At 44.4% G+C, this 13,125-nt stretch overlaps 1 protein-coding gene across 24 annotated transcripts in view; it reads left to right on the top strand.

Moving 5' to 3' along the window:
- Positions 1-935: 935 nt before the first annotated feature.
- LOC144686419 (uncharacterized) overlaps positions 936-13,125 on the top strand; it is a 130,876-nt gene continuing 118,686 nt past the window's right edge. For 20 of the 24 annotated variants that reach the window (XM_078551584.1, XM_078551602.1, XM_078551586.1 and 17 more), the window contains exons 1-2: positions 943-1,072; positions 2,855-2,947. In XM_078551584.1, the coding sequence (XP_078407710.1) occupies positions 2,858-2,947 (90 nt within the window). In that variant the 5' untranslated portion in view covers positions 943-1,072; positions 2,855-2,857. Of the gene's footprint in view, positions 1,105-2,854; positions 2,948-13,125 lie in introns of all 24 variants that reach the window. The other 4 variants (XM_078551603.1, XM_078551606.1, XM_078551608.1 and 1 more) reach the window with 3 other exon arrangements.

The raw sequence follows: 13,125 nt of genomic DNA on the forward strand, positions 1-13,125 counted from the left end.
TCATGAGCTATGTCCAAAGGGGATGGCCCCTGCTGTCCAATAATCAGCCTGTACCCTGACAACTTGGTTTGGGAAAAAGGAAAGTTAGAGCAGCCCCAGGATAGTGGACACAGAACTGTGACACACTGCTGTGGTTGTGGACAACTCGGCCTGTAAGCTGAGGGACTGGAATCATTTATGAATGCTAGAACTGTGAGTAATAGGGATCACACAAGACAATGTGTGTGCAAACAATATCATCCAGTACCTTTCAATTGAGCGAAACTAGCGTTCTTGATTTGTGCTTCATTCTGTAACAAGTGTTTGTCCTGGTGAAGAGCCTTGGTACAACAGTGAACTGCAAATTGGGGTGTTCCATCCTGAAAGAGGGTGAATTATTTCAATATATATCGAGAATGGCTAGATTATTTTGGTTATATAGGGACTGGATTATTTTCATACATATAGGGGCTATTTTATATAAATATATGGGAGCTGGAGTAGTTCAATATATGTATATATAGGAGCTATGTTAATTTCATATATCTCGTGGCTGGGATAATTTAATATATATACTGGTTGGGATAATTGATTATATGTAGGATCTGGGATCATTTAATATATACAGGGATGGGATAATTAAATATATATAAGGGCTGGGTTAATTTAATATATATAGGGAGACTGGGTTATTTTAATATATAAAGGGATATATAAACTAGGACACATCTTGGGGTTAATTTAATATATAGAGGAGCTGAGTTAATAAGGGTTAATTTAATATACATAGTGGCTTATACAATTTAATATAAAATGAACTGTGATAAATTAAGGGTCTGGGTTATTTTACTTGCTGAGGGAGTCTGTCAGTACCAGCTGTCAGATTTAAAGGGTTTTCCGTTGTTGGCCGACATTTATTGCCGTGCGGGGACGGCGCCTTTAAGCAGTTAGGCCGACCCCGGAATATATTGCAGACAGCGGTGAGGAGTCCATCCGGAGCCGGAGTGGGAGCCGGGCCGGGGGAGGCGGCCGAGTGACAGCAGCAGCCCAGAGAGAGAGAGAGAGAGGAGAGGAGAACAGCGATCTCCGGCCGGTGAGGAGGGAGCGATCAGATAAGGCACTGGGGTAACGGCACCGGATATTAGAGACAGAATCAGAAGGATTGAGATACCGAGTGTCAAAGAGAGAGAGACAGTGTAGAAAATAGATCCAGTGTTTCAAACGGAAAGATACAATGTACAAAATAGATAGATACAGAGCAGCAAATAGAGAGAGATCGATCGAGACGAGCAGAAGGGGTGAGATCCAGAGTATCAGTTGAAGAGTGCGACAGGGATAAGGAACATACGAATTAGTTGCAAGAGCAGGCCACTCGGCCCGTTGAGTCTGCTCCACGATTCAATAAGATTATGGCTGATCTGAATGTAACCTTAACTCCACAGTCCCACCTACCCCTGATAACCTTTCACTCTCTTGCTTATCAAGAATCTATCCAGCTCTGCCTTAAAATTATTCAAATACTCTGCTCCCACCATCTTTTGAGCTCCAAAGACTCATCACCCTCCTGAGAGAAAAAAATTCTCCTTATCTCTGTCCTAAACGGGCAACCCCTTATTTTTAAACAGTGACCCCTAGTTCTAGATTCTCCTACAAGAGGAAACATCCTTTCCACATCCACCCTGTCAAGACCCCTCAAGATCTTGCATGTTTCAGTCAAGGCACCTCTTTAAATTCCAGTGGATACAAGTCTAGCCTGTCCAACCTGTCCTCATAAGGCAACCTGCCCATTCCAGCAAGGCAACCTGCCCATTCCAGCTATTAGTCTAGTAAACCTTCTCTGAACTGCTTCCAACATATTTACAAAGAGATGGTACCCCAAAGGTAGTGAATACCAAAGGGACGTACCCCAAAGGCAGTGAACGCCAAAGGAAGTCACAGAGCATTGCAGAAAGAAAGGGACGAGTGTTGGAAGAAGAGAGAAACACAATGTCAGAGGGAAAAAGGAACAGAGATTTAGAGGGAGGGAGGGAGAGGGGGTGGACAGGAAAGGTATTGGAGGGAGAGAGAGGGACAGAGTGTCAGAGAAAGAGGAACAAAGTATCAGAGATTGGGAGTGACAGCATCGGAGGGAAAGAGAGGCAGAATGTCAGAGGGAGTGGGAAACAGAGGCAGAGTGTTGGAGGCAGAGCAATGGAGGGAGAGAGGGACATAGAGGCAGAGTATGGGAGGGAGAGAGGGAGACAGAAAGAGCATTGGAGGGAGAGAGAGGCAGAGTATGGGAGGGCGAGAGGGACAGAGTTTCAGAGGGACGGAGAGGCAGAGCATGAGAGGGGGAGGCAGGGCATCAGAACGACAGAGCACTGGAGGGAGACAAAGGGAGAGGGGCAGAGCATCGGAGGGAGAGAGAGGCAGAGCGTTAGACGGAGAGAAAAAGAAAGTGTCAGGGAGTGAGGGGAAAGTGCCAGAGGGAGGCAGAAAAAGAGATAGTGTATGAAATGGAGAAAGGGAGTCATAAAATATCATAGAGAAGAGGTTGACGGTGTCAGTGGGAAAGAGGTACAGAGAATCTGAGACAAAGAAAGAGAAAATTTTTCAGTGGGAGAAAGATAAATATCAAAGGGAGGGAGCAGGACAACAGAGTCAGTGAGAGTGAGGAGTGAGTCGGATTACAGTTTCTGAGACCCCCAGGTCCACTATAGAATGAGTAAAGGGGCAGGAATAAAGCTCTGCAGCTGTCTACTGACTCACTCAGAATTACATTGTCTGCTTTAATTCCCTTCCTTGTTGGTTCTCTGATGTCCAGCTTGTAATCTTCAACTGTGTAGTTTTTTCTTATTCTAAACTACAGTTTAATTTTTTATTTCTAAAAAATTAGGAAATGGGGACTCAAGGACCAGGTAGAAAAAGGATTGCCAACCGAGAGCGACTATCCGCAGAAGATGATGCCCTAAATCTGATTGCCAGAGAGGTAAGGCTTAATTCTATACTGGATCATATCACATAACCCTGACCACACAGGCTGAATCTTTCTCTCCTTCTCTCCCTCTCTCTCTCTATCTCTCTCCCTCTTCACCACCTGACCCCTGCCTCTCTCCCTCTCCACTTCTGCCTTTTTCTCTCTCCCTGACATCTCTCATCCTCTCACTCTCCCTCTTTCTTTCTGTCTGTTTCTCTCCCTCTTACCATCTGCTTTTCTCTCCCTTCCTGCATCTTCCTATCACTCAGTCACTCTGCCTGCCTCTCCCTTTCTCTCTCCCTGCCTATCTCTTTCTCACTTTGCTCCTCTCTCTTTCTCCCTACCTGACTCTCTCTTCTTGCCAGAACCTTTCTTGCTCTCTCTCTCCCTGTCTGCATCTTTCTTTCTCTCCCTCTCATCACATGCTTCGCTCTCACTCTTTCTCTCTGCCTGCCCCTCTCTCTCCACTCATGCCTCTCTATCACCCCACCTATCCATTTCTGTTTCACTCTTCTATCTTCCCTGAATTTCTCTCTCACTCCTCCCATCTGCCTCTTTCTAATTCTCCTCCTCTCCCATGTCTCTCTCACGCTCTTTTTCTCTCCTTGCCTGTCTCTTTCTCACTCTCTGCCACCTCCTCTCCCCCCTACCTGTCTTTGTCTTCTCTGCCTGCATCATTCGCTCCCTTTTTCTCTCCACCTGCCTCTTCTCTCTCTCCCCTTCCTCTATCTCTCTCTCGCCCTCCCTCTCCCCATGCCTTCCTTTTTCTCTCCCACACTTGCCTTTTTCTCTCTTCCTTTTCCCTGCCTGTTTCACGCTTTATCCCTCACCCTGCTTGCCACTCTCTTTCTTTCTCTCTCTCTCTTTCCCTGCCTACCTGCCCGTCTCCACTTGCATCTCTCTCTCTCTCCCCCTCTCTATCCGCACCTTTTTTTCATCCTTTCACAGGATGTGAGCATCGCTGGCTAGGCCAGCATTTATTACCCATCCCTTGAGAAGGTGATGGTGAGCCGCTGTGGTCCATTTGCTGTAGGTATGCCCACAGTGCTGTTAGGGAGGGAGTTCCAGAATTCTGACCCAGCCACAGTGAAGGAATGATGATATACTTCCAAGTCAGGACAGTGAGTGGCTTGGAGGGGAATTTGCAGATGGCGGTGTTCCCATGCATCTGCTGCCCTTGTCCTTCTAGGTGGGGAGGTTATAGATTTGGAAGGTGCTGTCAAAGGAGCCTTGGTGAGTTGCTGCAGCACCTTGTAGATGGTACACACTGCTGCCACTGTGCGTCGGTGCTGGAAGGAGTGAATGTTTAAGGTGGTGGATGGGGTGCCAATCAAGCGGGATGCTTTGTTCTGCGTGGTGTCAAGTGTTTGAGTGTTGTTGGAGCTGCAATCATGCAGGCAAGTGGAAAGCATTCCATCACATCCCTGATTTGTGTCTTGTAGATGGTGGACAGGCTTCAAGGGGTCAAGAGGCGGGTTACTCACCATAGAATTCTGAGCTTCTGACCTGCTCTTGTAGCCACAGTATTTATATGACTGGACCAGTCCCGTTTCTGGTCAATGGTCAACCCCAGGGTGTTGATAGTGGGGGGATTCAGCAGGGGTAATGCCATTGAATGTCAAGGGCAGTTGGTGAGATTTTCTCTTGTTGGAGATGGTCATTACCTGGCACTTCTGTGGTGCGGATGTTACTTGCTACTTATCTGCCCAAGCCTGAATGTTGTTTAGATCTTGCTACATATGGACATGGACTGCTCCAGGATCTGAGGAGTTGCCAATGGTACTGAATGTTGTGCTAATATGTGTCTCTCCATGTGTGGGTGTGGGTGTGGGGTCAGGAATACTTTGCTCTATCCTGAGTGATCACCTTTCTGATTGGATGAAGCACCAGGGAGATGGATGATAATAGTTTGGTTTATCTTTTGTAAAAATGTGAACTTTCAAAAGACCTTTGATAAAGTACCAGATAATGGACTTGTCGCAGAATTGAAGCCATGGGTTTAAAGGGCTAGTGTCAATTTGGATGTGAGATTGGGTAAGAAACAGGAAGCTGAGAATATTGGTGAACTCTTCAGATTGGAGGGACATATGAATGGTGTTCCCAGGGATTGGTATTGGGACCAATATTCTTTTTTATATATATTTCACGATCTGCAATTGGGTATACAGGGTTTGATTGCAAAGTTTGCAGATGACACACAGCTCGAAAATGAAAAATGAAGCAATGATAACAGGCAGATTGGTGAAATGAACAGACGTACGGTTGATCAAGTTTAATGCAGAGAAGTGTGAAGTGATGCCTTTTGGAAGGAAGAATGAGAAGAGGCAATATAAATGAAATGGGACAGTTTTAAACAGGGCGTAGGATCAGTGAGATCTGGGGATTCACATACAAAAATCTTTGAAGATAACAGGGCAGTTTGATAAGGCTCTTTAAAAATACATACAAGATGATTGGCTCTATAAACAGAGGGGTAGAGCTGAAGAAAGTTATACTGAACCTTTATAAATCACAAGTTGGGGTTCAGCTGTCAAATCCTGGGCATGTGAAGGCCTTGGAGAGCGGGTTCTGCAGATAACTACAGATGAATAGCTTACCTTGAGCTAATGCTGCAGAGAGCTGAGAAAGCTGTACTGCGCAATCAAACATATTGCCATCTCAGCTGATTTGATGTTGGAGTTGTTAAGTAGAGTTTCTGCTCTTGATCACTTCTCCCTGGCTCTGCTGAAGAGTGTGTTGTGTGTGTGTGTTTTCAGGGCTGCATTGGATAAGAACGGGATAGATCCGACTGCACTACCCCTTTGTCGATAGCTTGTCCACTATATGATTGCTTATGGGACATACTGGAGTACCAGTTGGCTCCAATGGATCTGACTTCAGCATTTTCCCGGGAAAGGGAATTGTTTTACAAAAGATTTATGTCAGCACTGGGACCTGGTGAAGGAAGTAGGTTTACTGCGTGCCCTGAAATGATCTCTTGGAATTCCAGGATTTACCATGCAATCAATCTGAGCAGACTTCTGGATATGCACAGACTAGGGACAGGGACGGGGACAGGGACAGAGATGGTGATGGCAAATGGGCTGGACTGTGGACTTGACTGTCACGTGCTGTAAATTCCCTGCTCCCCCACTCGCTCTCAGCCTGGTGCATCACATGCCTTTTAACCTCTCTAGCCCTGTGTGCCAGGCATATTTAACCCCCAAGCCAAGTGTCATTATTGTTCATTATTCCAAATCTTGTGTGTCACGTAGCTTTTGTTTCCTCCAGCTCTGAGTGTCACGTACATATTATTCCCCAGACCAGGTGTGTTACATATTTGCCCCCAGCTATGTGTGTCATGTAAATTCTATTCCTCCAGTCTGGATTATCTGTTGCTGTACACTTAATTGAAGGATGATGTTTCAGAGGCCAAACTGTTTGGTTGCAGGGTTTGTAGGATGCTTCTCGGGGTGTTTGTACGAGTAGAAGCCCTTCAGTGAACTCGACTGGATGCAAACTAAAGCAGTGACCGTGATGCAAGTGCCTGTATTAAACAATGTGCAGCACAGGCCTGTCTGAGCACTGCTGGGGGCAGTGGAGCTGGATTATTACCTGCTCCCCATTGCCCCCAGCAGAGCTCAGCCAGGCCTGTGTTGCACATATGGAGCTGAATACATCAATTGCTAATTGTGTTGACAGAGCCTAACCTGAACATAGCAACCACACAGGAAGTGCCTGTGTGAAAGCAGCAGACAGCGGGAGTGAGCATTGCATTGCCTCTTGGGATATGTCCCTTTCTGTCTGCCTCTCTGTGTCTCTCTCTGTCTGTCCCTTTGTGTCTCTCAGTGTCTTTTTCTGTCTGGCTCTCTCTCTCTGCCTCCGTCTGTTTATCTTTCTCTTCCTGTCTGTCTCTTTCTGCCTATCTCTCCCTACAATCTGTCTTTCTCTGCCCCTCTGCCGCTCTCTGGAATCTGTCTGTCTTTCTCTCTCTCTTCTTCCATATCAATTTAGAGAATGCATTAGGCCTATTTTTAAATTTTACTTGGCCCTCACATTACTGAGTGCTGATAGGATGTGTGTCAGTTTGTACATAGCGGGGGAGGGGCAAGGTCACTAACATTCACTGAGCCCTCTGACTGGGCAGCTAGGTTTGCCAGTTCTCCATAATTGCCCTGGACTCTTTGAGAATTAAAGATTAGTCTCCTGGACACTGCTATGAGCAATCCTGAAGGAAAATTGTGTTTTCTTCTCATTTTCTTTGAATACCTTTGGTTACTATAAAATATTAGAACATAAGAAATAGAAGCTGGAGTAGGCCATTCAGCCGTTCGAGTCTGCTAAGCCATTCAGTAAAACCATGGCCTATACGTTAACTCCACCTTCCTGCACTATCCCCACATTCCTTGCTTTCCTTAATGTCCAAAAATCTGTCCACCTCTGTCTTAAATGTCCTGAATGACCGAGCATCCACAGCTGTCTCGGGGTAAGAGTCCAAAGATTCTTTGAGTTAAGAAATTTCTCTTCATCTCAGTCTTAAATGGCCAACCCCTTGTCCTGAGTCTGTGACCCTGTGTTCTAGATTCCATAGTCAAGAGAAACGTTTTCTCAGCACCCACCCTGTCAAGCCCCTTAAGCATTTTACATGTTTCAATGAGCTCACCTCTCATTCTTCTAAACTCCAAGGAATGTAGGCCTAGTCTACTCAATCTCTCCTCATTGGAAATCTTCTCATCCCGGGAATTAGCTTAGTGAACCTTCCTAACATTCCCTCTAAGGTAAGAACATCCTTCCTTGGGGAAGGAGACCAAAACAGTATAGAGTACTCAAGATGTGGTCTCACCAAGTCCCTATTTCATTTAGTATGACTTCTTTACTCTTATACTCTAGTTCCTTTGTAATAAAAGGTAACATATCATTCACTTTCCCGATTGCTTGCTGTACCTCCATGTTAACTTTCTGTGATTCATGTGTAAGGACACCCAGATCCCTCTGAATGCAAACATTTCCCAGTCTCTCACCAGTAAAAAAAATTCTGCTTCTCTATTCTTCCTACGTGTGGATAACCTACAATTCTCCACCTTGTAATACATCTGCTACATTCTTGCCCAATCATCCAACCTGATTATACCCCTTTGCACCTACTTTGCAATCTCCTCACAGCTTACTTTCTCACCCAGTTTTGTATTACCAGAAAAGCTGGATACATTACACTCAGCCCCCTCAACTAAGTCATTGATATAGATTGTAAATAAATTAGGTCCAAGTACTGATCCTTATGGTATCCTGCTAGTTACATCCTGCCAACCTGAAAGTGACTTCTACTCCTACTCCATGTCTTCTGCCCATTAACTAATTCTCAATCCATGCTAATTTATCACCTCCAATCCCGTGAGTCCTAATTTTGTGCAATAATCCCTTGTAGATTTGCGAAACACAATCTCTCTCTCATAAAACCATGTTGATCCTGCCTAATCATATTATGATTTAAGTGCCATGTTACGAAGTCCATAATAAGAGATTCTAACATTTTCCCTACTACTGATGTCAGGCTTAGTGGCTTATGTTTCCCTGTTTTCTCTCTCCCTTCTTTCTTGAATGGTAGGGTTAGATATGGTACTTCCTATTGGTGGAGACAATTCTTAAATTTACGATCTATTTTTATGTCGCATGCTAGTTTACCCTCATATTCTATTTTCTCTTTCTTTCTCAATTTCTTGGTCATCATTTGCTGCATTTAAAATCCTCCCAATCCTCAGGTTTACTGTTCCTTTTAGCAGCTCTTCTTTTAGTCTAATGGTATCTTTAACTTCTGTTGGACCACTTTTCCCTGAAAGGAATTTGCAAAGTATAAATTAATTCCTTAAAAGTTCTGGAAGAGATTAAAGAGAAAAGGATGGGCAATCTCCCAGGAAGCCCAATTTAAAATGTGCATTTGTCTGTTTAAATCCCTTCACATACTACTGATGTCACGCTTAGTGGCTTATGTTTTCCCTGTTTTCTCTCTCCCTCCTTTGTTGAATGGTAGGGTTAGATATGGTACTTCCTATTGGTGGGACAATTCTTAAATCTAGTAAATTCTGGAAGATCCAAACCATTACACTAACTATCGCTGGAACCACCTCTTTTAAAACTCAAGGATGTAGCCCATTAGATCTGGGGATTTGTTGGCCTATAGTCCTATTAACTTTTCCAGTACTATTTCTTTACTAATATTAATTTCTTTAAATTTCTTAATTTCACTGTACTTTTGAATCTGCACTTTTTGCAGAATTTTTTTTGCGTCTTCTCTGATGAAGACAAAATATGTCTTAATGTTTCTGCCATTTCTTATTCCCCATTATAATTTTTCCTGGTTCTGCATCTAAGGGACCAATTTTTACTTTTGTTAAGCTCTTCCTTTTTACATACCATAAGGATGGGAGATTGAGAGTTATGGATAAATGGGAGAGGTTGTGTGGAACTTAAGCATTGAGTTTGGGGAAAAATGCTGTTGATGAGGTGGTGAGGAAGTGGGGCTTAGAGGTGGGAGGATCATGTGATTAAACCTCCAGGAATAAGTGCAATCAGAGTTGACAACCTTATAGGACACCTTTTTTTGTTCAGTGGGACGAATCCCTAATATTGGAAATCTATATTTCGATATTAATGGGGAATATATATTCTGATTTCCTGTTTTCTCCGTGGTTTGCTGGTTCCCCTTGCCATCACCCTTGCCCTCCTCAGTCCCAACAGGGAGTCAGTCATGGTGGGGGGGTTGGGGGAAGGTCTGGTGTAGCAAGTCAGGGGCCTTGGCTCTTTTTACAGCAGTTAGGGTCTCCACTCCTGGCCTATTCCTGGGGTAGAGTTAAGTTCAGCATTGCATGATGGGATGGGACATAGTGGGTGGGGCTATAGTGGGGGGTGGACCAAGGTTTGATCTCTGGCCTTGGAGTTTCTGCTAAATTGTGCAGATTTTTTTTGTCACAATTTCCCTGATGTCAGTTTAAGTGGTGCACAGGACTGCTGAATTTTGAGCACACATTACACAGCTCGAGTTTCTGTCATTTTTTGCACTAGATTTAAAAACAGCATGCAGTTAATGTTGGAATCCTATTACAATGAAGTGCATGCTTTAGTTTCTAAATGAGAGTAGCCGTTACTAACTGGAGAAAGATTAGGGAATTATTCTTAAGTATGTAATGATAGGTTTACACCAGTGTAGCGGGGGTAAAATGGAGGCTGTCCCTGTACTCTGTGGTTTTGTCAATAAACCTGTGTTAAGGAATAGACTGACTCCAGCTTTGTCCTTTCCTCCATTTGTGATTAGTGAATTTAACATGTGCTAAAACTGGGTGCAGCCCTCAAAACTGACCATGCCACCAGGGTGAATGAATCATCACTGGGATTGCCATGTTTTCAGGCTTTTGTGCAGGAACACTAATCCGTACGTTTTGTAAAGCATGGAGTGAAATCAATTTAAATATTTACTTAGGAACTGACTACTGCATCCCAATATAACTGGAAAACAGGGACCAACACCACCTGCAACTTCCCCTCCAAGCCACTCACCATCCTGATGTGGAAATATATTGTGTTCCTTCACTGTCGATGGGTCAAAATCCTGGAACTCCCTCCCTAGCAGCACTGTGGATGTACCTACATCACATGGACTGCAGTAGTTCAAGAAGGCAGCCGACCACCATCTTTTCAAGGTCAGTTAGGGATGGGTACTAAATGCTGGCCTAGCCAGTGATGCCCACATTCCAAGAATGAATTAATTTTTTTTAAAGCCATTTTCTGTCATTTAAAATCAAGATACTCACAGGTGATGGATTAACACTGATTTAAAATGCACAATTTTTGATAAACCTATTTTCCTGCTATTATTAGTTAAACTTTGCCAAGTTACCACTCTTAAATATATCAAGGAATTTTTTTTAATACCAATTAGAATTATGTTCAAAAATATTCCCTGATTGTGTTGGTTCATGGAAAATTCTGTTTTCACTGATATTTTAATGTGTTTGAGTGGAAATTCAGAAGGAAAAAGACTTTGGATGCAATTTTGGATGCAGCTTGCACAGGAATTGCTGATTGAGCCCAAAACCTAATGAATTTGCATCTCCAGGTCACAAATTGGTGGGGGTTAGGCCCCTCAATTGAAGGGGCATCTAAAAAAGCCAAGCCCCAGGAACAAACCAGGAGAGGAGGGGAGAAGGTTAGGCAGAATGGGGGAAGCTGGATCAGTTCAGCTGAGGGAGAGGGCGTGTGTTGTATGTACATTTACAAGGGTTCCATGAAATTGGCATCAGCCTGTGAATTTTGGATCGTACCTAAGAGCTAACTAACTCAGCGCAGGTTGCAGATCAGCGACTGTAGGAAATGCCCCTCCCTTTACTGGTGCAGTTGTCCGAGTACTGGCTGTAACACTGCAGCTAAACTAAGCTTGATTCAGGTGTTACTGTAGCTGGGCAGAGAGTGACCAGCATTCTCAGTAATACAGCAACACCCTGGTAAACTCAGACATTGCATGACTAGAAACTCTGACTATTTTTGGGCCAGTGACTTGTCTGGCTAAGAGAATGTCAGCCTGTGGGACTTGGGCCAAAGGTCAGCTCAGGCCAATGGGATTAAAGCCTCCCCCACCAGTTGTGAGGGAAATGAGTTCTGCTTAGCCACAGGGCAGCTCCACTTAAATGTGGTTCCACTGCACAAACCTGCCCCCTAGTTTGACACTAATTTGAATCTGTATTCAACCCATGCTGTATCTGGTCAGGGAGTGTTTGATGAGACAGCGCAGGGGGAAGCTGTACTCTATATTAAATCTCTACCATACCTGTCCTGGGAGTGTTTAATAGAGCAGCATAAGAGGAAACTGTACCGTGCCTGCCCTGCCAGTGTTAATCTGTACTGTAAAACAAAAACAGAATTACCTGGAAAAACTCAGCAGGTCTGGCAGCATCGGTGGAGAAGAAAAGAGTCGACATTTCGAGTCCACATGACCCTTCAACAGAACAGATAAATCTTCTCCACCGATGCTGCCAGACCTGCTGAGTTTTTCCAGGTAATTCTGTTTTTGTTTTGGATTTCCAGCATCCGCAGTAGTTTTTTGTTTTAATCTGTACTGTGCCTGTCCTGGGAGTGTTTGATGTTGGTACCGGGGCCCTGAAATCCCGCTGACACGTCACAGTTTGAAACAAACATTCCCTCACAAACTGTAATATTCCCCAAGACTAGGACTGTCACTCCTAACAGTTCCCTAACTATAACAAATCTGCAAAAGGGAGAGATAGAGAGTGACAGTGAGAGGCAGGGAGTGAGGGAGCAACAGGGAGAGGGAGAGCCTGTGAGAGAGTGGGAGAGGCAAGGGAAAGAACGGAGTGACTGAAAGAGGGAAAGGCAGAGGAATGGAAGGACAGAGTGACAAAGTCATAAAGCAAGATGTAGAAAATAACAGAATTTAACACAGGCTGAGGGTGAGGAAGAGGGAGGCACGCACATGTTTAAGGTTGTTATGTGACCCCAGGCCCTCCACAATGGGATCCAAAGAATTTGTTTTTTCTGAGAAAACAAATCTAATTAAAGAAAAGAACACTTGAAAGTTTTGAGGTTGAGAGAGCAGCAGGGGTTCCTCGGCCTGCCTATATTTAGCAGTTTGAAGGTCTGCAGTGTGGAGGGCTGGGTTATTCTGTTCATGACTCATCCCCAGCACCCTAAGCAGCTGCAGAGAAATGGCCTTGTTTTCCCTCAGCCTTACAGCCTAAGGCGAACCCACCCTTTTAACTTGGTCACTGAAATATGGAACTAAAGGAAATGTCATTTCCTGAACTGACTTCACGAGCTGATGATGGGGGCAGAAGTTAGTACATTTCGTAGTCCTGTAAAAGGAAGTCAATTAATTGAACCACTTATTGTTGTGAGCTCTGCTTACTGGAGAAATGCAACCAAGGCCTTTCATCGCAAAGTGTAGAAAATAATCAGCAATCGCAACATAGCACGGAGGGAGGGGGGAGCTGTCCCTGAGATTAGGCATTGAACTGAGGCCTGTCTCAATCTGCTTCCCAAGGGCCCCCTACAAAAAGCTGAACTTTCACCTTTCCACTCACCTAAAAATCCTGAACCTTCATAGCCACCCCCATAAAAGACCACGACCCTTCACCTCTCCTCCCAATCGGCCTGATTTTTCTTGCTCTCCTGGCAGCATTATGGTATTGAGTGCAGCCTGCCTC

Source organism: Cetorhinus maximus, chromosome 11 (genome assembly GCF_964194155.1).
Source record: "Cetorhinus maximus chromosome 11, sCetMax3.hap1.1, whole genome shotgun sequence".
NCBI lineage: Eukaryota > Metazoa > Chordata > Chondrichthyes > Lamniformes > Cetorhinidae > Cetorhinus > Cetorhinus maximus.